This window comes from Arabidopsis thaliana, chromosome 2, assembly GCF_000001735.4.
Source record: "Arabidopsis thaliana chromosome 2, partial sequence".
Classification (NCBI taxonomy): Eukaryota; Viridiplantae; Streptophyta; class Magnoliopsida; order Brassicales; family Brassicaceae; genus Arabidopsis; species Arabidopsis thaliana.
In genome coordinates this window covers 19,052,296-19,075,599 of record NC_003071.7, presented here as the reverse complement: position 1 = coordinate 19,075,599, position 23,304 = coordinate 19,052,296, and the positions used below count along the sequence as shown (strand labels likewise).

The window sequence follows — 23,304 nt, the reverse complement described above, 5'->3', positions numbered from 1 at the left end:
TGGCATAGATCAGATTCAGCATAGAAATCATGTGATACAACCACTTGGATAGTTTTGATATTCGGCGCATATGAGCGACCACGAAGAATGAGAGTTTTGATGATGAGAAAGGAAAAGCTCCCGGAGAAACTCAGATTCTACGATTGATTTCCATTCCTTGCAAACCAAGTTGCAAGTTGTGATGCTCTTTATCGGTAACCTCGCTAGTATAATTTCCAATACATCCAAATTCAACGAATTCATCAACTTGTTTGTTTTTCTAGCTCTGTCATAACTTGTATATCTGGTTAGGGTTTTACTCTGTTTTTAGTTTTGCCCAAAAGTTCTGTTATCGATATATATACGTTTCTAAGTAAACAAATATCTGATCGTCAAAAGAAAAAGGTATACAAATATACATCTATTTTTTTTCTTTGGTATATAAATATATAGTATTCTTTTTTCTGTATTAGTATAAAATCTAAAACGACCATCATGGGAAAATTTACTTTTATCATTCATCTTCAAGTTAAAATTAAGCTAATTCATTTCAATGCAAAGGTTCAACTGAAATTTTTCCTATTAACTCAAAATCTTAATTTCCCGAGGATACTTGGTTCTTTTTCAGTATCGGCTAGTTTTAGCAAAAAAACACTGACATAAAAGAATCTCTCACTTCTTGATCTTTCGGTCCTTGAGTTGTCTCTCCAGAGTTCTGATTCTCTGATTCAGAACTGAACTCCGTGAGATTCTTCTATCTGGAACACTTGAAGATGACTCGGAGGACATAGGAGGTTTTTCTTGAGCAACAACACTTTGGTCTTTTGGCTCGGCAAAGGAAAATGGCAAAGGCGAAGACGGTGATGGCTGCCTAGTAGAAGAGTTGACAACATCTGGGAGATTCAAGAGCTTCCTCACATCAGGACGTCTTAATGCTGCATATATACACAAGCAAAAGATACAAATAAAAAAAACTCTTCAGGATTTGCAAAACTCACGTCTCAAAGAGTAAGAACAATGTTCAGGGGACTTACTTAATCCATACACAAGAGTAAATAGGTTGGAAGTAAGCCAGTAACAAAACAATGCCTGCAGACAAAAAATCATTCGTTTGTGGTAAGCAAAATGTCATTTTTCTTACGTTTCCAATGCTTATGAACATCAAAAAGTCAATAGAGGAACATTAGGCTTTACCTTTTCAATGCCAATCAAAACTGGAATAGAAAGGAAGGCAATGATTCTTGAGAATTTCTTCATAGTTCCAGCTACTGGATTGCCTTCAAGACCTTCCTGCATGTTTGACTATGTGAAAAGAGAAACAAGACTTGGGTTAGATAAATTAGTCATGAAATATAACCAACTACCAAAAGTTAGTCATGAATAGGCCAACAAGAAAGTATAAGCTCTTACCTCTACCATAATCAAGAAAGTCACTGCAGTGAGGAGTGGCAAGATATAAGTGGTATCTGTGGTGGTCAGATCAGTAAACCAAAGAGTTCCCCCGGTTTTAAATGATGGGACTTTCTCGGCCATATTCCTGATCTGTAGACAAACATCAGTGAACACATAGACAATAATAATCAGAAACAGTAAAAGACTTGAGTATATACGTATAAACATCTTACCGCAAAGAAAAAGCTGATGAAGATGGGACCTTGAATAATAAGTCCTTTGAGGGGGGTAAATGGAGTTACTCCATGTCTAAGCCAATCCACGAAACAATAGAAGCATATCAGTGGATGAGGAACTAGTAGTACGTTTAATTTGAAGAGATAAATCATCTCCACCAGTCATCCATAAAAGTGGACTTACTCTTTAAACAATAATTGCATCCGTCTTTGACCTTCTGCCATGGCTTCAGGATCCTGAGCCTAAAAAATATTATAACACATGCAAAAGGTCTTAACCACGACACTCTAGAAACGCTAGTTGGAACTTTATCGACAATTCCTAACCAAACAGAAAACTCGAGAAAGCTACTCAATCAAGATTATAGTTCACAAGTGATAGTTAGAAAACCCTGAAGGAATCATCCAATTACTAACTATGACAAACTGAGTTTATCTTTATATTTATCCAGAAGGCATTTTCACGGCCTTGAACAGTGTCAAACTCACAAACGCTCTTCTGCACACAAAGATGAAGTAAGAGAAGGCGCAGAAACAGATTGTACCTTAGTGCTCATCTCTTGTCTTAACTCCTCCAGTTGTGGCCTCAGAACCTGCAAGAACATGATAGATAAATCACAAATGGAAAAGAGGCAAATCCTAGTGACTGAAAAAAGCAATCAGAGAACAAAAATCTAAAAACTGACATTGAGTTTGTAAGTAGCCTTTAGTTGATTCAAAAGAATAGGTATTGTAACTCCACGGATAAGAACAGTTGTCAAGGCTATTGAAGCCCACCTGCCAAAAAAAAATGAAAAGAAATTTACCACTGATACATACAAAAAAACATAGCCAAATAAAATGAGTTTAAAAACAGTTTACATATAATACCAGTTCAGGCCAGTAAAGGAATGCACAGCATCAATCAAATGCTGCAAAGCAGCAACAGGAAAAGCAGAATCGGCAGCAGCAATAGCAACCTCGTTTATAGCAGGAACAACAGCTTGGCTTGTGGTGGTCACAGCTTCAATGATTTCATCGGGAACAACCTCCGTAGCCACAAAGTCGATACCATCAACTTTATCAGACCATTCTGGTGGTGTAGAACTCATATGCCGACACGAAGACAATCCAAGACCCAACGGACCAGTAGCAAACGACTGATAATGCCTATCCGCAAACATAGAGCTAAGCTTATTAGTCCCATTACGTGCTAAGACTTCACGAATCATTGTATCCGAAGAACCAGATTTAGTTTCATCTCTATCATCACGAATTAGATGACCACACGATGGATAAACTCGTCTCTGTAGAAGATTAACTCTCTTCGTGATTCCACGCAAGCAAGTAGCCATAACTAAGATCCTGCTAACAAAAAGAGAGTTCTTATAGCAACAACAAATACACAAGAGATAAAATTCGAATCAAAACCAGTCTAATAAGTTCCTCAAAGATCATCAATTTCTGCTTTTACTTGTACAGATAAGGATTCATTTCAAGCTTCACAACATTTTCTTGAGAGAGCACAACGAGAAGAGTGAGAAACCGAAAGTTTCAAAATTACCTAAGGGATTGAAATCAAAACTGCATTCACAGTTCGGCTGAGTCGACTCGTAGTCTTAGGGCTAAGACCTGAGAGAGCGATCAGGACTTCGCGTCTCTCTCTACCTGACGACGACCATCGCAACAAAAAACGCACCGTTTCATCTGACAAACGAAAACGAAAGACAAAACGCGGCGTTTCGTCTATCTAACCTTAATGGGCCTTAAAACCCAGTTAATTAAGCTTGCAGGACAAAGAAAAACAAAACAAGTCAATTTAAATTAGCCGCCAACTCGAGAAGACTTGGGCATCAGGCCTAAAACTTTCTATAGGCCTAACGGTAAAAAAAGAGAGACTTATTTCGTTATCACAACAAAACTAAAACGTGCTTTAAAACCTATATATAAATTTTTTTTTTTTTTTAACATCTTATTTTCCATTGTTATTATGATCAAGAGTTTTCCAGCTGTAAGGCTGAAGAAATTACAATCGGAATGTAATCATAAAATTTAAATTGTTCATTCTGGGGTAAGTGACTCTTGGCAAGAATATCCGCCGGTTTGTTCTGTTTTCGGTTGATCCATGTGAATCTGCATTCCTGAAATCGTTGCTTCCAAGCTTGAACATCTCTTATCCAATTAAAGATATCAAAACGTGATTTTCTCCTATTGAGGATTTCCATCACCTCCCTGTTATCTCCTTCAAACCAGATTTTTCTATGACCGTGGCTCCAACAGCTTTGCATTGTGATAAGAAGAGCTTGAAACTCGCTTTCTAGAGCATTAGAAGTGTGGTTCCCTGTCGCTTGACCTGCACTTACAAATTGGCCCGACTCATCTCGAATTATCCATCCAGCCTTACTTGGCATCTCCCGATTGTACGATCCATCATAGTTACACTTCTTCCAGCCGTGGGGTGGTCTTGTCCAACCCATATATAAATTTTTAATCTCTCTTCTCTGCAAACAAAAAAATCACATATTTAATCTCTTTCTAGTTTCTTCATCGAGGTTTTGATTTCTTCTTCTCCGTACAAGTCTTTTAATCTAATTGGAGAACATTTATTATATAAAACTAAATTTCTCTTGTTTATTATATAAAAAAAAATTCTCTGAAAAGAATTTTAAACCACTGATACCTAATAAAGAATTGAGCTTAAAAAAATTTAGACGACCAGATTTAGTTTCATGCTCTCTCTATCTCTCTCTCTAATCTCTATACCTGACCATCGCAACCAAACGCATTGTTTCATATAACAAACTAAAACGAAGAATTCGTCTATCTAACTTTAATGGGCCTTAATACCCATTAAATATTGGGCTTCACTAGCTCAATTTAAGCTACCCAAAAGTGGAAATTAGTGCAGAAAAATGGCGGAAAGCAGAGTACGAAGAGTTACGAAATTGTGAAAAATCATTACTTTTGCGTGCTTTTTCTGCTTCAAATGGGGGAACCACTGTGTATCTCTTTATCCTGTGGAAACTTAGGGTTTCTGTTTCATTTTGAAATTTGGGGAAAATCTCTGGTTAAGATGTGTCTCTTTGTCTAGATTCGTGTAAGAAATCACCCACTCGCGATCCCAAGTTGCAATCTTTCTTCTTTTTTAGCTCAGCGTTACTTCTTTGCTCACCTCTAGAAATGGCCTGTCTTCGTAGCTTATCAAGGAGAAGTCTTTACCCAAATTTGTTATGCTACATGACCTCAAGACCTGTTGTTCTTCATCATCATATCAAAGATTTTACTGAACCCACTTTCCCAGATTCAAGTCTTCTGATTCGTAGCTTTCACAGGCATGTTTTCTTTGAAGATACAAGGAAAATGTCTTTTGTTCAATTAGTGGGGTTTTCTGGAGTATCGCTATGTAGACAGATGTCTTCTAAACCAGAAGAATTGTGTTCAAAGATTGATGCTTTTGGAAATGTTGTTGAAGAATCTGTGGAAGCAATTGTCACTAATGTCGCCACTATAGATGAGTGTACTGCTATAACTGAGAGTGTTTTTTCCCCTGAGGGATTCGTGCAGTATGTGATTAATGGAATCCACGAGCTCACTGGCTTCAATTGGTAACATTGATTATATTGGTTGGACTTTGTGTTTGTTATTGCTTGATGGTTTCTTAAGGTTTTTGTTCAGTGATTAGTTTCTAATCTTGTATGTATTATAGGTGGATGTCAATTGTTCTTACAGCTTTTCTTGTTACTGTACTGATGTCACCAGTCTCTATGCGGGTTCAGAATCTAGCTCTGGAGCTACAAGTTAGTTTCTTTTGCAGGTTTATCCTTTTGTTCCTAAATCTTGTTGCTTTTTGAACTTTTACATAATTCTACATTTTGTATACTAGAGTCTGATTAGGTCCATGGAGAACGTGAAGAGAATTAAAAAGGTACATAGTCCTTATTAGCTCTTTTGAAATCTCGTCAAACATAGCTGAGCACAGTCTCGTGATTTCAGGTAATCGTGAAACTCTAGCTAAATACAGAAAATGGGAAGCGGAGTTGACGAAAAGGCGAGTTTTCTTACACAATATCATGTCTCTCTCTGACTTGCTTTAACTTATTCTCTATGGATTAATTATCACACCAGATTCGAAGACGGTTGCTTGCATTACTTTGCTCTACTTGTTCCTGATGCATTCGTCTACATCAGCTTCATGAGTGGGGTAAAACTAAAAGATAATGTTTCTTTGGCTCTACTGTTTTGACTCTTGCTTATTGACTCCTTGTCTACGTTGGAAACAGATAACGACCATGGCTAAGAAAATCCCTGAACTTTTAACTCCAGACAGCCTATACATCTTGCCTATACTGGCAGGCTTCACTTTCTGGTTCTCATCAGAGGTCTAAAGATTTCTTTAATATAGTGTTCAGAGTAAAAAAAAAAAAACAGAAATGTTGTTTGATACATAATCCAAACTAAATTTGATATTTTTTTTAATTTCAATTTATGATAGGTCCACAATCAGCGGGCAAATCTTTTATCGAGCATGAAGAGACTTGCTATATTTCCCATTATCTTTGTTGTGCTCCAAGCTACCTTTAAATTTGAACCGGTAAAGCTGGACCTTTTTTTTGAGCTTTGATCTTAAACATTGTCTTGAATCTAGTAGTGATATGTCTCAGTTTTCTGTTTCTGCAGGCAATGTACTTTTACATGATCACATCTAGAATCTATGTATCCACATTATACCTGAGTAAGTCCCTCTATCTCTCTCTCTGTAGATAAACTCACAATATATCTTCCTTCTTTTTTTATGTCTCTCTCTCGTTCAATCTAAAACACTTTTTTCCACTCAAATAGTGTTGAGGTCCAATCAGATAGTAAAGTTGAGAAGCATCCTGGGGTGGCCAGATATTACAGTAACAACGGTCTCTGAGCAGCAAAGGATCATAGCGAGATTGATAAGTCTGATGAGAGAATTTATTGACGTGGTGAAGAAGAAAGACAAGAAGTGAATCTTCTTTTGCTTTATTAGTCTCTCTGTTTTTGTCTTTGAATCAAATTTGACTTGAATACTCTGTTTCTTTTTGTCAAAAGAATACTCTGTTTCATGTACAACTTCTTGTTAGTTTTTCTATTTTCGTCAAATTACCCTAACTTATTTATTAAAAAAAAATGGAAACTGAACCTGACTCAACAAGGATTAAGCCTCCCATTGATATCCAAATTCAACAACAAGCGTTACTTGCACCATGCAAGAAGGGAGAAGAAACCTATCGAAAGTCCTTGAGAGTTCATAAAAATTCTGTAAAAAGAAGAGAACAAACTCCAAAGCCTCTCTCAAGACATTTTTGTTATATCTCCTTACCTCGCAAACTTGGTCCTACTTGAGACTCATGAACAAGTCGAGTTTAGGACTGGAATTACTTGCATGCGGCGCCAAACAAAAACATCGGTACTACATATTTATATATTTAGAGCTCATCAAGTGCCTCACTTGGTTTTTTGGAATGATCTTGTTTTCTTACTGTTTTTTTTTATATCTAGGACGTGGTGATGAGTCAATTATTTGACAATAACTGGAAAGTTACGTTGTAGGGCATGTTTTGAGCTTACATGGAGTCTTCACTACCTTGTTTGTGTAGAGAGTCATTTTCCTTCAAAGACACACTATGCTTCAGCCTTTGCAAACTCGAGATCGGCTGGTTTATGAGGTACCGGAGGTGACATATCAGGAGAGCTGGAACAATCTGCTGTATCTTTTCGTCGATTTTGCAAAGCTTTGGACACAAATCTGGACACGTAGAGCGTTGATGCAAGATTGAGTTGCGTGCCTTGTGGAATATTCTCGTTGTCTCTTGTCTTAGAAAGCTTCCTTTTGCAATGTTTCCTCCATGCCGCTTGAATGAAGAATGCTGCCCATGAGCGCCATTGCTGTGAGTATAACCTGAAAAAATGGTTTGTTTAAGTCTTGCATTGCAGCTTGTTTAAGGTAGTAAAAAAATCTCAGCTGCTACTTTGGTTTCGAAGCTTGCCTGAATGTTCGTTGGAGTTTTTGTCTTTGAAAGACATTTAAATGAGAAGCTATAAACTTGATATCATCAGGCAAGAGAATGAAACCTTCAACTTCAGTCAAAGTCATTACGGTTCTGGTTGAGGTAGGAAGGCGAGAACCATTGAAGAGAAGTTCTCCACATATGTCACCATCTTGGAGGTCACAACAATTGTTGCGGACACCCATTTCATGAGATCCGGTTGTACTTTTCAGCTTGCCTCTCGTTACAATCAGCATCTCCTCAACTGGGTGCCCCTCTCTCACTATGAAGCTGTTCGCTAAATAGAACACAGACTTCACCCGGTCGCACACAGCTTCTAGTAGCCAACCATCATCCATGATGTTAAGCCATGGAACCTGAGAGGTGAAAAAGCTATAAGTTGACAACTATTATATTTCTTGCGATACACGGATAAATGACGAAAAGGGAGCTAGCTTACACGCTTTAACATATCCAAGTAAAGATAGCGTTTGGTTTCGAGTCTGAGGTCTTTTGGAAGACTACGAAGAAGAGCTTCCTCTTCGGTTCCCTTGGTTTCTCGCCATTTGTAATCTTCAAATCTCCTAATGCGTTCCTTCAAATACTCTGGTATCACCCGGTAGGACATCCATTTTTCTGTGTCTCTCCTTTTCTCCTCCATTTCATCTACTCTAGTAGTAGATGATTGCAAGTACTTCTGTGATCACCAAAAACAAACATCTATTAAGAATCAGCTTTATGAGATCAAACTCTAGTTCTAAGGTATGAACATTACCTGAACGTTTCCAATGAGCACAGCAAACAAGAGTAAACCAGAGACACATATGATGATAGCAAAGAAAATCTCCCCTGCAGAGTTGCTTGTCTCCAGGTTTTGGCCCAAAGCACTGTAGAGTGGATTAATCTAACAAATGGATTGATATATGTCTTACTATGGGTCAGTCGTCAGATCTCACGGCAGAGAGTTTAGCATAATACAATTTATTACCTAATATTACGGAGACCCCACCAAAAGCAATAGACGAATTTCCTGGGAAAATCCTTTGGTTTCACCTCTAGCACCCCTGACTTCAATGCATCAATATACATACCAAAGTCGAAGTCTGTGGAGTTTGTGATTTGGGCAGGGTCGATTAATGGGCATGAAGTGTTGAGGAATCGAATGTTGTCACTGCCAGCTCGTTTACAAAGCAGATCCGTGACCGTGAGATTGCAGTCGGATGTCCTAGCACACGCGGCACGCCAACATTTGCTTTTCCTTTCTATTGAACTCAAGTACCAAAAAGCCCCAAACACCTATATACATAGTAGCCATCCATCAACAACAACAACAGTGGGTGGGAAGTGGGATCAAGAGCAAAGACTTACATAACTGTGCAGCATGTAAAGGAATAAGTTTAAAGCAGCTCCAGCCCACTTTGATTCTGCTACCGTACCAAAGGCTCTTGTCACTTCTTTATAAAGCGGATACATACGAATGATTCTTGGTACATATTGACTAAGTATAATCCATTTCAGTATTCTCTCTGACACCAGCGACGCAGACAGTGGTATGAGAGTGAGAACCACCACCTATAATTACGCATGTACATCTCTAATAAAAAGCATGGAAAAGTAGATGTCATGCACACACAAACGAAGGGAACAATACCTGAGGAATGGGGAGAACAGAGATAATGTCAACAATGAAGTGAAAGAGGAGACGTGTTTTCAGTGTAGCCTTAGAATGCACGACAATCTCGCCTCTCAAAGATGCTTGAGAACGAGGAGCAATGGTCTCGGTTATAAGATAATAAATGATGTGAATCACATAGAACGTGTCAATAAAAGTACGAATGACACAAACTACTGCTACAAGTGTCTTGTCGAAAGTGAAGCAAAATCTCTGAGAATCAATCAAAGGGATAAACAGAAACAAAGGATCAATAGCCAAAGCAACCACGCAAGCTAACAAGACGGTCTTCCTCCAGTTTTCGAGTGTTTTCATCTTCCCGTAAACCTTCTTCAAGCGTCCTCTAACACTTTTCAATTTTCCATCAACTCCCATACTATCTATCCTGTATCAACAATGATCACTATCACAACCAAATATGAAATAGTAGTTAATCAAAACTTCGAAGAAGTACCTGGCAAATTTACTCCTCCGATGATTCATGTTAGTATATGTCGTCAATCTGCAATATTTTAATTCCCGTACAAGAAAATGAAGTCCACTTCGGTCTTCTCGAACTTAAGGCTGTGGTAGTGAGAGACTGAGAAGAGAGACCGAGAGAGAATAAAAATGGCTGTGGCTGTGAGATATGGTTGGCAAATCGATGTTCTCAACCTTTAACCAACACTCATGTGGATGCACAAGTTTCAACACTAAACAGTTTTGGTCTACTAAAATAATGATTAAAATATTAAAGGGGTAATTATTAAACTGTGGATGCAGAGTGAGAGTGGTAAGCTAAATCATTTTAGTCTACGGTGGGGCAGTCTCACTCTTTTTTCCCTGCAACTTACAATAATATCCACGAAATCCAATTTTGAATTTTCTCTACTTGTCTTCTTTTTACAACTTGCCCATTTGGGACCATGTTCAAATATACTAAATCATTATTTTTATTTGCCATCGTTACTAAACAACAGAGACGTAATTGTAAGTCCTAAAAAGACTAAACAAACACGTTGTTCCTCTTCAATTCGAGAGTGAAGCCAAGCTAGACCACCAATAGAGAGACCTAATTAAGTCTCTCTAGTAAACAATCTTAGCTATGTGTTTAAATATAATCTAAATCTGTGTTTAATTTATATATATCAATAATAGAACTAGTTTTATTATGTACTTTGGTATATGTACGTATTCAGTTTTCTAATAAAAAACAGTTATTTAGTTCCATTACTTTGGTTGGAATTTTTGATTCACTTAAAAATACCCAACCTTAAGGATTCTAATTTAAAAATACAGCGTTTTATTTTTGTTTTGCAAAAAAATACAAATTGTTTAACGAGAGATGCTTTAAAAGTTAAAAGCTTAGGAATTAGAAGTTTTTGGATAACAAAACATTTACAGTGGTTGAGGTGGTGAGTATTCGCTAAAACGTCTCCATTAAAATTGTTTTTTTACTAAACTCTATAAGAAATTTTCCTATTGATTATTATTTCACATAAAAATATCTTTACTGGTTTACACAAAAGTTATTTGCAAGAAATCACTAGCGATCACATTACAGAGAGATAGAGTCAACAACTATACAAAACTAGGTTTCATCCATAGGAAACTAAGGATCGGCTGGTTTCTGAGGCAACAAAATTAACATGTGTGGGAATCTAGAATTTCGGGCTGCTGCATTTGCTCTTAGATTCCTCAGAGCATGAGAAGCAAACCTCTACGCATAAATCGCAGCACCTAAGTTAAGTTTATTGCCTCCTGAATCATCGTTCTGAAGAGTGTTATGTAGTTTGCCTTCTTCTTCACGTAAAGCCTTTGAGAGCTTCCTTCTACAATGTCTCTTCCATGCTGCTTGTATAAAACATGCTGCCCATGTCTGCCATTGCAATGAATAAAACCTGGAGACAAAAAGTTGTTTAGATTATAATATTAAAGGTAACTTGAGAAACAAGATACAAGGTAGGTGATAAAAAGATTTTGGGTTATTATGTTGAAGGTAACTTGAGAAACGAGATAGGTATACGATATGTCATCATTATCCAATATGATTAACTCAACATGCATTTTTTCAATTGAAAATATTACCTGAACATGTGTTGGAGTTGCTTGCTATGGAGGCGACGATACTGAGTAGCGACAAACTTGAGATCATCAGCTGAGATAACAAAGCCTTCGACTTCTGTCAACGCTTGAACGGTTCTACTAGAGATAGGGAACTGGGAACTAAGAGAATATAATGCCCAAGTGAGAAGATCTCCACAGGAATCACCAGCAATTAAGTCAACAGAATTGAAGAAACCAGTTCTGCCACCATAAGTAGTGGTGCTGATTAAATTTCCTCTCATTATAAACAACATATCCTCCACTGGTTCACCTTCACGCACAATGTAACTCTTCTCTGTATAATGAACCGTTTTGAGACGAGCACATAGAGCATCTAGTAACTGATCATCCATAGCTTGGAGCAAAGGCACCTGAAACAAAACAAAACAGTGAATTCAAGAGGAGTTGGTTAAGTTATGATGGGACAAAATAAAAGGTTACCTTTTTGAGCAACTTGAGAAAAAGATAGCGTTTGGTTTCGAGTCTGAGGTCTTTTGGAAGACTACGAAGAAGAGCTTCCTCTTCGGTGCCTTTGGTTCTTCTCCATTTGTAATCTTCAAATCTCCTAATGCGTTCCTTCAAATACTCTGGTATCTCCCGATAGGACATCCATTTTTCTGTGTCTCTCTTTTTCTCTTCCATTTCATCTACTCTAGTCGTAGATGATTGCAAGTACTTCTGCGATCACCAAAAACAAACATCTATTAAGAATCAGCTTTATGAGATCAAACTCTAGTTCTAAGGTATGAACATTACCTGAACGTTTCCAATGAGCACAGCAAACAAGAGTAAACCAGAGACACATATGATGATAGCAAAGAAAATCTCCCCTGCAGAGTTGCTTGTCTCCAGGTTTTGGCCCAAAGCACTGTAGAGCGGATTAATCTATCAAGTGGATTGATATATGTCTCACGGCAGAGAGTTTAGCATAATACAATTTAGTACCTAATATTACGGAGACCCCACCAAAAGCAATAGACGAATTTCCTGGGAAAATCCTTTGGTTTCACCTCTAGGACCCCTGACTTCAACGCATCAATATACATACCAAAGTCGAAGTCTGTGGAGTTTGTGATTTGGGCAGGGTCGATTAATGGGCATGAGGTGTTGAGAAAACGAATGTTGTCACTACCAGCTCGTTTACAAAGCAGATCCGTGACCGTGAGATTGCAGTCGGATGTCCTAGCACACGCGGCACGCCAACATGTGCTTTTCCTTTCTATTGAACTCAAATACCAAAAAGCCCCACACACCTATATACATATAGTAGCCATCCATCATGCACAGTTGCAACAACAACAACACCAACAGTGGGTGGGAAGTGGGATCAAGAGCAAAGACTTACATAACTGTGCAGCATGTAAAGGAAGAAGTTTAAAGCAGCTCCGACCCGCTTTGATTCTGCTACCGTACCAAAGGCTCTTGTCACTTCTTTATAAAGCGGATACATACGAATGATTCTTGGTACATATTGACTAAGTATAATCCATTTCAGTATTCTCTCTGACACCAGCGACGCAGACAGTGGTATGAGAGTGAGAACCACCACCTATAATTACGCATGTACATCTCTAATAAAAAGCATGGAAAAGTAGATGTCATGCACACACAAACGAAGGGAACAATACCTGAGGAATGGGGAGAACAGAGATAATGTCAACAATGAAGTGAAAGAGGAGACGTGTTTTCAGTGTAGCCTTAGAATGCACGACAATCTCGCCTCTCAAAGATGCTTGAGAACGAGGAGCAATGGTCTCGGTTATAAGATAATAAATGATGTGAATCACATAGAACGTGTCAATAAAAGTACGAATGACACAAACTACTGCTACAAGTGTCTTGTCGAAAGTGAAGCAAAATCTCTGAGAATCAATCAAAGGGATAAACAGAAACAAAGGATCAATAGCCAAAGCAACCACGCAAGCTAACAAGACGGTCTTCCTCCAGTTTTCGAGTGTTTTCATCTTCCCGTAAACCTTCTTCAAGCGTCCTCTAACACTTTTCAATTTTCCATCAACTCCCGTACTATCAAGCCTGTATCAACAAGATATGATCACTACTGCCAAAAGTAAATATAAAAATACTAGATTGAAGCTATGTTAAACTTGTTCATAAAAATTCCAAGAAGCTACCTAACAAATTTTCTCCTCTGAAGATTCATGTTTTTATCTGTCAATCTTCAATATTTTAATTCCCGTACAAGAAAATGAAGTCCCCTTCGGTCTTCTCGAACTAAAGGCTGTGGGAGTGAGAGACTGAGAAGAGAGACCGAGAAGAGAGACCGAGAGAGAATAAATATGGGTATGGCTTTGGCAGTGAGAAATGGTGGGCAAATCGATGTTCTCCAGCTTTAACACAGACTCATGTATGTGGATGCAGAGTGGTAAGCTAAATGGACTTGAAGAGACAGTAAAGTCGTCTACGGTGGGGGCTCTGCAGTCTCACTCTCTTTGCCCTACAACTTACAATAATATTCACAAAATCCAATTTCTCTACCTGTCTTCTTTTCACAACATGCCCATTTCGTACCATCTTCAAATATATACTTAAATCATTATTTTAGTTGGCCATCTTTTAGTCAATACAGACCCAATTGAAAGTCGTCGTAATAAGACTAAACTCGTCAATTCGAGAGAGTGAAGCCAAGCTGGACCACCAATAGAGAGATAAGTCTACCGTCTCTAGCTAGTAAACTCTCCTAACTATGTGGAAAAATTGTTTAATGAGAGATGCTTTTAAAGCTTAGGACTTAGAAAGTGTTTTTGGATAGCAAAACATTTACAGTGGTTGTGGTGGTGAGATTCTCGCTAAAATTAATGTCTCCATTAATTATTATTTTTTAACTAAACTCTATAAGAATTTTTCCTATTGATTATTTCACATAAAGCTCTTTACTGGTTACATAATCATTTGCAAAAAATACTAGCGATCACATTACATAGAGATAGAGTCAACAACTATATACACAACTAGGTTTCATCCATAGGAAACTCAGGATCGGCTGGTTTCTGAGGCAACAAAGTTAACATGTGCGGGAATCTAGAATTTCGGGCTGCTGCATTTGCTCTTAGATTCCTCAGAGCATGAGAAGCAAACCTCGACGCATAAATCGCAGCACCTAAGTTAAGTTTATTGCCTCCTGAATCATCGTTCTGAAGAGTGTTATGTAGTTTGCCTTCTTCTTCACGTAAAGCCTTTGAGAGCTTCCTTCTACAATGTCTCTTCCATGCTGCTTGTATAAAACATGCTGCCCATGTCTGCCATTGCACTGAATAAAACCTGGAGACAAAAAGTTGTTTAGGTTATAATATTAAAGGTAACTTGAGAAACAAGATACAAGGTAGGTAATAAAAAGATTTAGGGTTATTATGTTGAAGGAAACTTGAGAAACGAGATAGGTATACGATATGTCCTCATTATCCAATATGTTAACTTTTATAATTAACTCAACATGCATTTTTTCAATTGAAAGTATTACCTGAACATGTGTCGGAGTTGCTTGCTATGGAGGCGACGATACTGAGTAGCGACAAACTTGAGATCATCAGCTGAGAGAAGAAAGCCTTCGACTTCTGTCAAAGCTTGAACGGTTCTACTAGAGATAGGGAATTGGGAACTGAGAGGATCTAATGCCCAAGTGAGAAGATCTCCACAGAAATCACCAGCAACTAAGTCAACAGAATTGAAGAAACCAGTTCTGCCACCATAAGTAGTGGTGCTGATTAAATTTCCTCTCATTATAAACAACATATCCTCCACTGGTTCACCTTCACGCACAATGTAACTCTTCTCTGTATAAAGAACCGTTTTGAGACGAGCACATAGAGCATCTAGTAACCGATCATCCATAGCTTGGAACCAAGGCACCTGAAACAAAACAAAACAGTGAATTCAAGAAGTTATGATGGGACAAAATAAAAGGTTACCTTTTTGAGCAACTTGAGACAAAGATGGCGTTTAATGTCCTTTCTGAGATCTTTTGGAAGACTAGAGAGAAGAGCTTCTTCCTCAACTCCTTTGGTTTCTTGCCATTTATACTGTTCGTATTTACGGATACGTTTTCTCAGATCGTCTGGCAACATCCGATGAGACATCCATTGCTCTGCATCTCTCCTTTTCACTCTCATTTCCTCAACTCTTACAGTAGTTGATTGCAAATATTTCTACAAATCACAGAACTCTTTAAGACTATATATATGGATATTCCTTGTTTTAAGAGCTCAAAGGAGAAGAGAAATGATTACCTGCATATTTCCAATGAGGAGAGCAAACAAGACTAGTCCAGAAATACAAATGACTATTGCAAAAATGATCTCTCCTTCAAAGGCACTCGTCTTCAAGTTTTGGCCCAAAGCACTACACACAGAAAGATAAGATTTCATCGATTAGATAACAAAAAGTAACCGAACCGTAATAAGTAAGAGTTTTAGATGTTACAAACCTAAGATTGCGGAGACCCCACCAGAAACAGTAGAAAAACTTCTTAGGGAAATCTCTAGACTCCACAACTCCAGACTGCAATGCATCAGCGAATATACCAAAGTTGAAAACCGTCGAGTTTGTGATTTCTTCGGGATCGATCAACGGACAAGAACCGTTTAAAAATAACCTATTGTCTTCCCCTGTTGGTGAACAGTATAAGTATGCATGAGTGCAATTCTGTATCTTAGCACACGCCTCACGCCAACATCTATCTTTCCTTTCTATCGAAATCAAGTACCAAAAAGACCCAAAAACCTGTCCATTTTTCGCAATGGTTAAAACCGTTATCTTTGCCCAAACATAACCTAATCAAGTGGAGCAAAGAATCAAATAAAATAATCTTTTCTTACATGGCTAGCTAACATGTAGAGGAATAGGTTTAAAGCAGCACCAGCCCAAGCAGTTTCAGTTACCAAACCAGAAGTTCTTGTTACTTCCTTGAAAAGCGGATAGATTCTCGCTATCCTCGGAACATATTGGCAAAAGATTACCCATTTCAGTAGCTCTTTTGCTACTAGCGACGCGGGTCGTCTCATCCTTGGAACAATAGCTAGAACAACTACCTGTCATTGCAAAGAAAAATAGTATTTCATATTCATTAGATATGCAACCAAGATCTTGCAAAGCAGATTTGAGAAAACATTGTTACCTGAGGAATAGGGAGAATCGAAAGAAGATCGATTAGAAAGTATGAGCCGAGGTATCTTAAAGCGATATCTTTATGTTTCTCATTAAGCTCTCCTCTGCCGAAACCACTAGAAGAAGGAGTGATGAAACCGGTATGAAACTGAAACAGCATGTGAACCACATAGAAAGCGTCGATGAAAGTGCGGAAAACGCAAGCGATTGTCTGGAGTTTCTTGTCTAGATTAAGACAAAATCGCTCGGGCTTCACATAGGGGATATAGAAAAACAGAGGATCAAAGGCTAAAGCCACAACAGAGAGAAGCAAGAAAATCTTGTTCCAGCTTTGAAGATATGAATCGTTCGGATTCATCACTCTTAGTATCTTCTTCTTCTTATTATTTTCTTTATTCTTATTTGAATGAACGCTTAAGGGCCGCTTAAAGGTTCTGATTTTCTCTGACCCCTTTTCGAAGCTTCGTCTAACGGTTTTCATAACTGAAGATACTGATGGTCTAGTAGTTTTGGTCGAAAACTCATCATCATTTCCATTAAACCTGGATCAATAAATCAAGATCAAGATCACTTCATAACATCGTAATTATTAAATCAAAAGGAAGAATTGATACAAACCTTACGAATTTGTTTCTTTGGGGATTCATCATCGCTGATTGTTTTCTTCCACAGATTCTTGAACCTGTGGGAGAAAATATACTTATGTCAAAATTTTATTTACTTCCACGTTTTAGAAAAGAGCAAGCTGACAAAACAGAGTAATTTGACGAAACAGAGTAATTTGATGAAACAGAGTAAATTTTAAACTATTTGAAGTTCAAAGAAGTTGTGAAATAAAGACCAAAGTTTTAAAGAATAAAACCTTGATTTCAATGGACGATCTATACAGTAAAAAAAGTGAACCAAGGTATTTTTCTGTGATTATTCGAGAATTTGTTTCCCGGAAAAGAAATGGTACTTAAAAGTCTTCCCGACAGGAAAGATTAAAAGGGAAAAAAAGGTTTAATTATTTCTTGAAGTAGTATGAAGAGAGAAGAGACCCTCGAAGATAATGATGTTCTAATTTTGGCGAAGTAGTGATTTAGTACAACTTTGAATTGAAACTAAGTGAAGAAGAAACGAGCCTGGAACACACATGAAAAAGACAAGTTTTCAATAATAATAAATTTTGGAAAGGGAATAAAGTTGAGTTGACTTTTGACGAAGACTGAGTCAGTCAACCCAAAAAAATTACAATTCCAATTTGGTTTTTCTTGAGACGAAATATGAAAATAATTTTTCTAGTGAATGAGCAAATTCCATCCAACATTTTTAATTTACTAATTCAACTTATATATATATGTTGTGGTTCTTACCATGATATATAATATTTTAATCTGTTGTTTATTTATTTACCTCAATATGTTCATTATTTTTAAAAAGAAAATATATATGTATGGTCATAATTTTTTTATGTATAACAAACAATCATATTTTTCATAGTTATGATGACTCAGTTACTCCCTTAATATTTGTATTTTTTTTCACTTTATAGACCTAGTTTTTTTTATGCATTCACGGTCTTGGATTTAATTCACGGACACTTGTATTTGAAATTCTGAATCCACAAACGTTGATTAGTCTACCTATATACGAAATCAATGATTTTTCTACTCCACATACAAAAAAAAAAAAGAAAATTATATCTTGTTTGGTGTTTAGTGGTTAGTCTTGAAGAGACTTTCATACTTTTTTTGGCGTACGTCATTTCTTTTTTCTGAATTTTAGAGTACGTCATTTTCTCCTCTACAAAAATAATCAATCATTTTCCTACCCAAAAAAACAAAAGAATCAATCATTTTCCAACCAAAAAAAAAAAAATCAATGATTTTCTTTTTGTGATTTTTTGTTTCACAAAAAGATATCAATCATTCCTTAAAGCTCAAATTAATTTCCACGAGTTATAATTATGAACACTTTTATAGATTTCTATAATAGGGAGTATTTATTAGAAGGAAAAAAATGAGATATTCCCATGCATATTGATGAACTATCCAACAAGAAAATAGATTATTGGGAGATATTATACAATGCTTAGCAAAGTCCCAAAATAAAGGTGTACAATAAACAAACAACTGAGCAATTAATCTAAGTCTATGAATCTATGATCGATCATTACCCTTAGAAGAGGAAAAAAGAAGAAGATTTTAAATCCTTTTGGGAGGTTTTCTCTAATATAGAGAAACGGCACAAACAATGCTTGCTTGCTAGATAATAAGACTGTTTCTATTGATCAAATATCATAAGCTTGATTAAGACTTGTCTTCTTCTGACTGAGAACATGGAGGTCCTGGAATCGAATCCACAAAGAATTCATCTACGGGATACAGAAACGAAGATATTGGTTAGTGATCATAGGACATGAAACTTTTAAATCTATAACATCCATGTTCAAACCATTCTTATAAGATTGCACCTTTTAGATGGAGAGTGAGAGCTAATGTTTACCTATGTCCTCTTGTTCGGGAGAGTCAAGTAAAATCTCTGAATCAGATGGCAGAAAAGGAGAACCGGGATAGTTTCCTAAAGCCCCTAAATCTGCAAAGTAAAAGATCATTGATATGCAACATTCTATGGAGTACACCTGTACATGGAGCATCTACCAACGTATGTTATAAAGTTTTTCGAGCTAAACTCGCAATGGCATTTGATAAAAAGAGCTTACCTCCAAGATTTGACAAATCTGCAGTGAGGTCAGAGAGACTAAAGTTCCAAGGTATCTGATCAAATGGCCTGAGAGGGTCTCTAGAATTTCCAGCTCCTCCATCTGATCCAAGTTGTAACCCTACTGAAGTTCCGACATCAGATGTGAAAGCAGAGTCAAGAGCTGACGTGTCCATTCCCATCCCTGACATGTCTGAAGCAGCAAATGGAAAGTGTCCGCTTGACGCCACAGAAGCTGGACTTACTGGCATATCCGACATACCACTATTTGGTGGAATCATTGGAGTTGGTTCAGCCATGGTTGTATCTATTACCATACTACACCAAGCACCGGAAACAACAGTAGGAATTAGTTCTTAAGTCTAAAGCACCAAAAATGCAAAAACAAAACTCAATCCAAGTTAGTTCTTACTCATTCCCTGAGTTGATCCTCATTGGTTGGAAATTAGCAGGTGCAGGGACTCCATTAACCACATGGCAGCTTGACATTCCACAGCTCATAGGATCAAGATGGGGATGACCTTGAGCATGCATCTGAGGATGTTGTAGTACTGGGTATCCCATGGGCATGTTGTTCACTGCGCTGCAAACATTTAGTGTTATAATAATAGTGAAACCACAAACAAATCATTGAACCATCTACACCAACAAGTGATATAAGGAGTCAGACTTACCAGATGCCATAGGATGAATACCGTTCTGCATTGGGACCAGAGGAACTTTTGAATGTACATTATACTTCGTGAGGTGATACTGATGCTCAAGCAAATGATTGAATACAACTATTTGCTTCTTCAGTTTCAGTCTGATGTAATATGCCCTGAAAAACTCTGCGTTTTCTTCTTCCAGTTTTTGCCATACTAAAATTCAAAAGAACGTTATCATAAAGGGTAAGTTACTAACACAATGTTACTTTGATATGGAAATAAACAAAAGTGATTGTACCTAATGTTGTAAAACCAGGGTCAATCCTTGCACGGGTCAAGAGTGTCTTTACGACCTCATCTCTGCTCATGTACAACTGGAGACATCTTTCTATCAAATTTTGGACCTGCATCAGTCATTTAGAATATGTTTTTTTATCAGATGATTGGAAACTTACAAGAAAGTCTATAAAGATAGGAAGGTGGCAAAGTGTTCTTACAAGTTCAATATCTTGTCTTGACACTTTCCTACCGTCATTACTTGAGGCAGATACAGAACCAGAATCTTGTATTGGAGCTTCTACTGATAAATTAACTTTCTGTTCACCTTGGGACTCATGTGAAACTTGGGTAGAAGACTGCAACTCCTGTTATACAAACTCTCTTTTACTTCTTCACTTCTTGGTAAATCTAAGTATATCAATGCTAAAGTAGCTACAACTTTCTTTCCAATCAAGCATACCAATAACTAAAGGATCACGTATTCTTAATAATGAAGTTTCTATCATGGCTCAACTTCTTATCTAAGTATACGAAAGCAAGATTATAACAATAAGGAAAAAGTTGGTGAGGATGTGTTAGGGACAAACCTGTCCGTTCTTCATTAGAGCTGAATATAAAAATCTTGCATCCTTCAATAATCACTATTCTCCTTGACAATGTTCACAACAATTGAATCTAAAGAGCTCAACATCTGAGCACACATGTTTCTGATGTTGTTGACCAAATAGAAACCTGGATATACGTAAATTGTTAATACAGCAGGTAAGAAGAAAAATGATTAAAAAAGAGCAGCATCTTTGACACTTCTAATGATAGGAAGCATGAAAAGTGTGTTCTTTAACATTGTTTATTAGGAATCAAGAAGACGCAACTGCAGAATCTAATAAGTAATAAATAATTAATTCATAAAGTTACCATCTTCAAACTATACACACAAAACAAGAATAGTTCATCATCATTCCTATTAAACAAGTTCACAAAAAAAAATTATGTACGATGAAATGAACTATTGAGATAGTAAATCTCTCAAGTAATCCAAAACACAACATGGTCCTGTCTGCATCTAAATCACACAAAAAAACTACAGTCAAATGTAAAATAAATGAACCTTAACTCAAGAAACTTTTACCATTTCTAGATTTTGGATAATCAAATTAGAAGGAAATCGTTAAATCAGGAATCTAAGAAATCAAACAGATCTAGCAAGAGTATATAGCAAAGCCATCTCTCTAACTACTTCTTCAGAATTCAAGCCGAGAAAAGCAACAGGAAAATTCAATAAGATTGTGTGCAGTGATTAATCATTATCTAACAATAAAGAATAACACGAACAGATACTCTCTAATTAAATATTAGAGAATCTACTAAGCTTTACAAAAAAAAATGTCCACGACAAAGATCAACGAGAAGATCCAAGGCGGTTTCACCTAATATTCAAGATTCAAGTCACAAGCGAATCCAAAATGCTACACTTCCAAAGACTGGTTTTCTCGACGAATTTTTGAGCCCTCTAAAGATTCAGAGCTAGTAAAAACAACACAAACTTCCAATAAAATTTTGAGTGGATTCAAGAAAACGACGCAAACTTCTGCGGAATCTGAAGAAGATGCGTCGGAGAAGTTCGAAGAAGCAAGATCCGGCGTAGGTTGAGAAACAAACAAAAAAAGACAAGAGCCAAGAGTTAGATAAAGATTTTGCTACGCCATTACTCTCATAAGCGAGCTTGGAATTTTTAAGTCCTATCAAAAAAATTGAAATGAAAATTTGGAGCAAGTTAGAAGCAGAAGAAGAGACGGAGACGTCCGCTGGGGAAGGAGGAAAAAGAATCTCACCAGCAACCAAAATTTATATTAGTAGTTCCTTCTAGTTACACTATTCTAGTGTTTTTTACTTTGCTTCAAAAACTATTTCCAATGATATGAGTAAAAGAACTTTTACCGGATTTTTAGTTTAGTTTCAGTTTGAGTTTTAAAGTAATGGTACGTTTCTCATTTAATACGATTGAGTTTAGAATTAAATTCGGTGTTTAACTATAAAAGGAATAGTTCTGTTTCAGTTTGGTTTTTACGGAATGAGTAGTACACAACTTAATAATAGCCTGGCTTGGCTTCACTCACGACTCACGAGATATAGTAGCGGCGGTGAAAGTAGCCAATACCTTTTTACTTTCATAGCTTGTAGAGTATTTGCAAGGAGCGTAATCACACTATAATCGGAAATTAATTAAAAAGTTAATGTCTTCTAAGAATATATGCATGTAGTTTATGCTTTGGTTATAATGTTATAAGGTGTTATTTATGATATTCCAATTTAAATTAAGAAATGAATGTATAACAACAGCTAGTGAAAGCTAATTTGGCAAGTTGTTGAGTGTTGTTGGGTGTTACGAGATGTCATGGACCTCCACTGTACTCTCAGTCTCCAGGAATAGCATCTCTTTCTTTCTCTATTTTTATTTTATTTTTTTATGTTTCCAGGACCACTTTAGTTTTATTTACTTTTCTCTAATGCAAAATGGTTCAAAAATCAGAAGAATATTTCATATCATACAAAATCTCTTGATTGAGAGCTTTAAATTTCTTTTTCTTAATAATTTTGGTACAAATATTATATGTTTATGTATGTGTAACTGTGTATGTTATGTTATTTTCGTACTAGTTTATATCAATAATTATCTATTGAGAGATCTAACGAAACATATCGATTGATTTTAATTTATTACATGTGATTACTGTGTATATAGTGACAAAATAATATTTATTCAATATTTTACAAACGTGTTAATTTATCTATATACGAAATTTTTAGATGTAAAATTTCTTTTTGTCGTTGTATAAAGAATTGTGTGCGTATAGTACTTTTAAAAATATATAATTGATTGAAATTTACTGAATTTTGTTTTGTCAAAGAAAGACATATAACTTTTTTCAAGACATTTCAAATGAATATATAACTTCAAAACTCTGAATGCTTCTATTTTGTTACTTTGTAATTATCAAAACAAGTTGGTATTAATTGTTTTTGTCATTTATACAATGAAAGTGAATTATTCTCTCTAATAATGTTGTTACAAAGCTGAGTAATACACTATGGACACTGAAGCCGGCTCACGAGCTAAGTACTCGACCACGTGAACCCATTTTAAAAACTGTGACTTCTTTAATAGAAACGCATGAATTCAATGAAACAGACATTTT

At 36.6% G+C, this 23,304-nt stretch overlaps 7 protein-coding genes across 18 annotated transcripts; 1 reads left to right on the top strand and 6 right to left on the bottom strand.

Moving 5' to 3' along the window:
• Positions 1-475: 475 nt before the first annotated feature.
• OXA1L (inner membrane protein OXA1-like protein) lies at positions 476-3,323 on the bottom strand. The gene is made up of 10 exons (NM_130211.5): positions 3,151-3,323; positions 2,478-2,951; positions 2,294-2,384; positions 2,153-2,200; positions 1,792-1,850; positions 1,605-1,680; positions 1,390-1,521; positions 1,174-1,281; positions 1,014-1,068; positions 476-914 (listed from the first exon to the last, which is right to left on the bottom strand). The coding sequence occupies exons 2-10, from the start codon at positions 2,939-2,941 to the stop codon at positions 652-654; spliced, it is 1,296 nt and encodes a 431-aa protein (NP_182170.1). The 5' UTR covers positions 2,942-2,951; positions 3,151-3,323; the 3' UTR covers positions 476-651.
• Positions 3,324-3,580: 257 nt separating this feature from the next.
• AT2G46460 (Polynucleotidyl transferase, ribonuclease H-like superfamily protein) lies at positions 3,581-4,063 on the bottom strand (the record flags this gene model as incomplete). Its single annotated transcript, NM_130210.1, has 1 exon — positions 3,581-4,063. One exon carries the CDS (start codon positions 4,061-4,063, stop codon positions 3,581-3,583), a length of 483 nt encoding a protein of 160 aa, NP_182169.1.
• A 453-nt stretch (positions 4,064-4,516) lies between these two features.
• AT2G46455 (OxaA/YidC-like membrane insertion protein) lies at positions 4,517-6,215 on the top strand. Of its 5 annotated transcripts, NM_001337193.1 has the most exons (6): positions 4,589-5,191; positions 5,293-5,383; positions 5,470-5,511; positions 5,712-5,787; positions 5,867-5,965; positions 6,079-6,215. In NM_001337193.1, the coding sequence occupies exons 1-4, from the start codon at positions 4,767-4,769 to the stop codon at positions 5,754-5,756; spliced, it is 603 nt and encodes a 200-aa protein (NP_001324490.1). In that variant the 5' UTR covers positions 4,589-4,766; the 3' UTR covers positions 5,757-5,787; positions 5,867-5,965; positions 6,079-6,215. The 5 variants fall into 5 exon arrangements, with proteins under 5 accessions (NP_001324487.1, NP_001324488.1, NP_850455.4 ...); NM_001337194.1 differs by lacking the exon at positions 6,079-6,215 and having other exon boundaries at positions 4,596-5,191; positions 5,867-5,971; NM_180124.5 differs by lacking the exons at positions 5,470-5,511; positions 6,079-6,215 and having other exon boundaries at positions 4,560-5,191; positions 5,867-5,971.
• CNGC12 (cyclic nucleotide-gated channel 12) lies at positions 6,031-10,064 on the bottom strand. Of its 4 annotated transcripts, none has more exons than NM_180123.6 (9): positions 9,727-10,064; positions 9,252-9,657; positions 8,969-9,172; positions 8,589-8,896; positions 8,376-8,487; positions 8,061-8,297; positions 7,601-7,977; positions 6,754-7,512; positions 6,031-6,668 (listed from the first exon to the last, which is right to left on the bottom strand). In NM_180123.6, exons 1-8 carry the CDS (start codon positions 9,753-9,755, stop codon positions 7,236-7,238), a joined length of 1,950 nt encoding a protein of 649 aa, NP_850454.5. In that variant the 5' UTR covers positions 9,756-10,064; the 3' UTR covers positions 6,031-6,668; positions 6,754-7,235. The 4 variants fall into 4 exon arrangements, with proteins under 4 accessions (NP_850454.5, NP_001324486.1, NP_001189758.1 ...); NM_001202829.2 differs by lacking the exon at positions 6,031-6,668 and having other exon boundaries at positions 7,116-7,512; positions 9,252-9,377; positions 9,447-9,652; positions 9,727-9,954; NM_001202830.1 differs by lacking the exon at positions 6,031-6,668 and having other exon boundaries at positions 7,116-7,512; positions 9,252-9,377; positions 9,447-9,657; positions 9,727-9,884.
• Positions 10,065-10,662: 598 nt separating this feature from the next.
• On the bottom strand, positions 10,663-13,912 carry CNGC11 (cyclic nucleotide-gated channels). 2 transcript variants are annotated; one of them, NM_130208.4, is made up of 8 exons: positions 13,490-13,912; positions 12,986-13,391; positions 12,703-12,906; positions 12,303-12,610; positions 12,114-12,225; positions 11,799-12,035; positions 11,340-11,728; positions 10,663-11,152 (listed from the first exon to the last, which is right to left on the bottom strand). In NM_130208.4, exons 1-8 carry the CDS (start codon positions 13,516-13,518, stop codon positions 10,972-10,974), a joined length of 1,866 nt encoding a protein of 621 aa, NP_182167.2. In that variant the 5' UTR covers positions 13,519-13,912; the 3' UTR covers positions 10,663-10,971. The 2 variants fall into 2 exon arrangements, with proteins under 2 accessions (NP_182167.2, NP_001325416.1); NM_001337191.1 differs by having other exon boundaries at positions 12,703-13,391.
• A 195-nt stretch (positions 13,913-14,107) lies between these two features.
• CNGC3 (cyclic nucleotide gated channel 3) lies at positions 14,108-17,601 on the bottom strand. Of its 2 annotated transcripts, NM_001125065.2 has the most exons (9): positions 17,341-17,601; positions 17,097-17,160; positions 16,489-17,020; positions 16,190-16,402; positions 15,799-16,094; positions 15,602-15,713; positions 15,284-15,520; positions 14,836-15,224; positions 14,108-14,636 (listed from the first exon to the last, which is right to left on the bottom strand). In NM_001125065.2, the coding sequence occupies exons 2-9, from the start codon at positions 17,126-17,128 to the stop codon at positions 14,327-14,329; spliced, it is 2,121 nt and encodes a 706-aa protein (NP_001118537.1). In that variant the 5' UTR covers positions 17,129-17,160; positions 17,341-17,601; the 3' UTR covers positions 14,108-14,326. The 2 variants fall into 2 exon arrangements, with proteins under 2 accessions (NP_001118537.1, NP_566075.1); NM_130207.4 differs by having other exon boundaries at positions 14,164-14,636; positions 17,097-17,352.
• Positions 17,602-18,437: 836 nt separating this feature from the next.
• AT2G46420 (helicase with zinc finger protein) lies at positions 18,438-22,130 on the bottom strand. Of its 3 annotated transcripts, none has more exons than NM_130206.3 (9): positions 21,535-22,130; positions 20,695-20,839; positions 20,326-20,472; positions 20,127-20,232; positions 19,856-20,041; positions 19,594-19,759; positions 19,183-19,499; positions 18,966-19,055; positions 18,438-18,834 (listed from the first exon to the last, which is right to left on the bottom strand). In NM_130206.3, exons 2-9 carry the CDS (start codon positions 20,707-20,709, stop codon positions 18,770-18,772), a joined length of 1,092 nt encoding a protein of 363 aa, NP_566074.1. In that variant the 5' UTR covers positions 20,710-20,839; positions 21,535-22,130; the 3' UTR covers positions 18,438-18,769. The 3 variants fall into 3 exon arrangements, with proteins under 3 accessions (NP_566074.1, NP_001323638.1, NP_001118536.1); NM_001125064.1 differs by having other exon boundaries at positions 18,504-18,834; positions 18,934-19,055; positions 21,535-21,914; NM_001337190.1 differs by having other exon boundaries at positions 18,494-18,834; positions 20,695-21,955.
• Between the last annotated feature and the right edge of the window lie 1,174 nt (positions 22,131-23,304).

Coding starts and splice junctions, on each gene's coding strand:
- OXA1L (NM_130211.5), bottom strand. CDS start 2,941: ATGGCTACTTGCTTGCGTGGAATCACGAAGAGAGTTAATCTTCTACAG. Junction 2,201..2,293: donor AGGCTACTTACAAACTCAAT/GTCAGTTTTTAG, acceptor ATGTTCTTGCAG/GTTCTGAGGCCACAACTGGA. Junction 1,522..1,604: donor TCATCAGCTTTTTCTTTGCG/GTAAGATGTTTA, acceptor GTTTGTCTACAG/ATCAGGAATATGGCCGAGAA.
- AT2G46455 (NM_001337193.1), top strand. CDS start 4,767: ATGGCCTGTCTTCGTAGCTTATCAAGGAGAAGTCTTTACCCAAATTTG. Junction 5,384..5,469: donor ATCTAGCTCTGGAGCTACAA/GTTAGTTTCTTT, acceptor TTTGTATACTAG/AGTCTGATTAGGTCCATGGA. Junction 5,512..5,711: donor ACGTGAAGAGAATTAAAAAG/GTACATAGTCCT, acceptor TTATCACACCAG/ATTCGAAGACGGTTGCTTGC.
- CNGC12 (NM_180123.6), bottom strand. CDS start 9,755: ATGAATCATCGGAGGAGTAAATTTGCCAG. Junction 9,173..9,251: donor CTGTTCTCCCCATTCCTCAG/GTATTGTTCCCT, acceptor GCGTAATTATAG/GTGGTGGTTCTCACTCTCAT. Junction 8,897..8,968: donor TTTACATGCTGCACAGTTAT/GTAAGTCTTTGC, acceptor CTATGTATATAG/GTGTTTGGGGCTTTTTGGTA.
- CNGC11 (NM_130208.4), bottom strand. CDS start 13,518: ATGAATCTTCAGAGGAGAAAATTTGTTAG. Junction 13,392..13,489: donor CAGAGGAGAAAATTTGTTAG/GTAGCTTCTTGG, acceptor TTGTTGATACAG/GCTTGATAGTACGGGAGTTG. Junction 12,036..12,113: donor TGCTCATTGGAAACGTTCAG/GTAATGTTCATA, acceptor TGGTGATCGCAG/AAGTACTTGCAATCATCTAC.
- CNGC3 (NM_001125065.2), bottom strand. CDS start 17,128: ATGATGAATCCCCAAAGAAACAAATTCGTAAG. Junction 16,403..16,488: donor CGATTCTCCCTATTCCTCAG/GTAACAATGTTT, acceptor TTGCAATGACAG/GTAGTTGTTCTAGCTATTGT. Junction 16,095..16,189: donor TCTACATGTTAGCTAGCCAT/GTAAGAAAAGAT, acceptor AAAAATGGACAG/GTTTTTGGGTCTTTTTGGTA.
- AT2G46420 (NM_130206.3), bottom strand. Junction 19,760..19,855: donor TATTCATCCTATGGCATCTG/GTAAGTCTGACT, acceptor TTTGCAGCGCAG/TGAACAACATGCCCATGGGA. Junction 19,056..19,182: donor AGATTTGTCAAATCTTGGAG/GTAAGCTCTTTT, acceptor TTTACTTTGCAG/ATTTAGGGGCTTTAGGAAAC.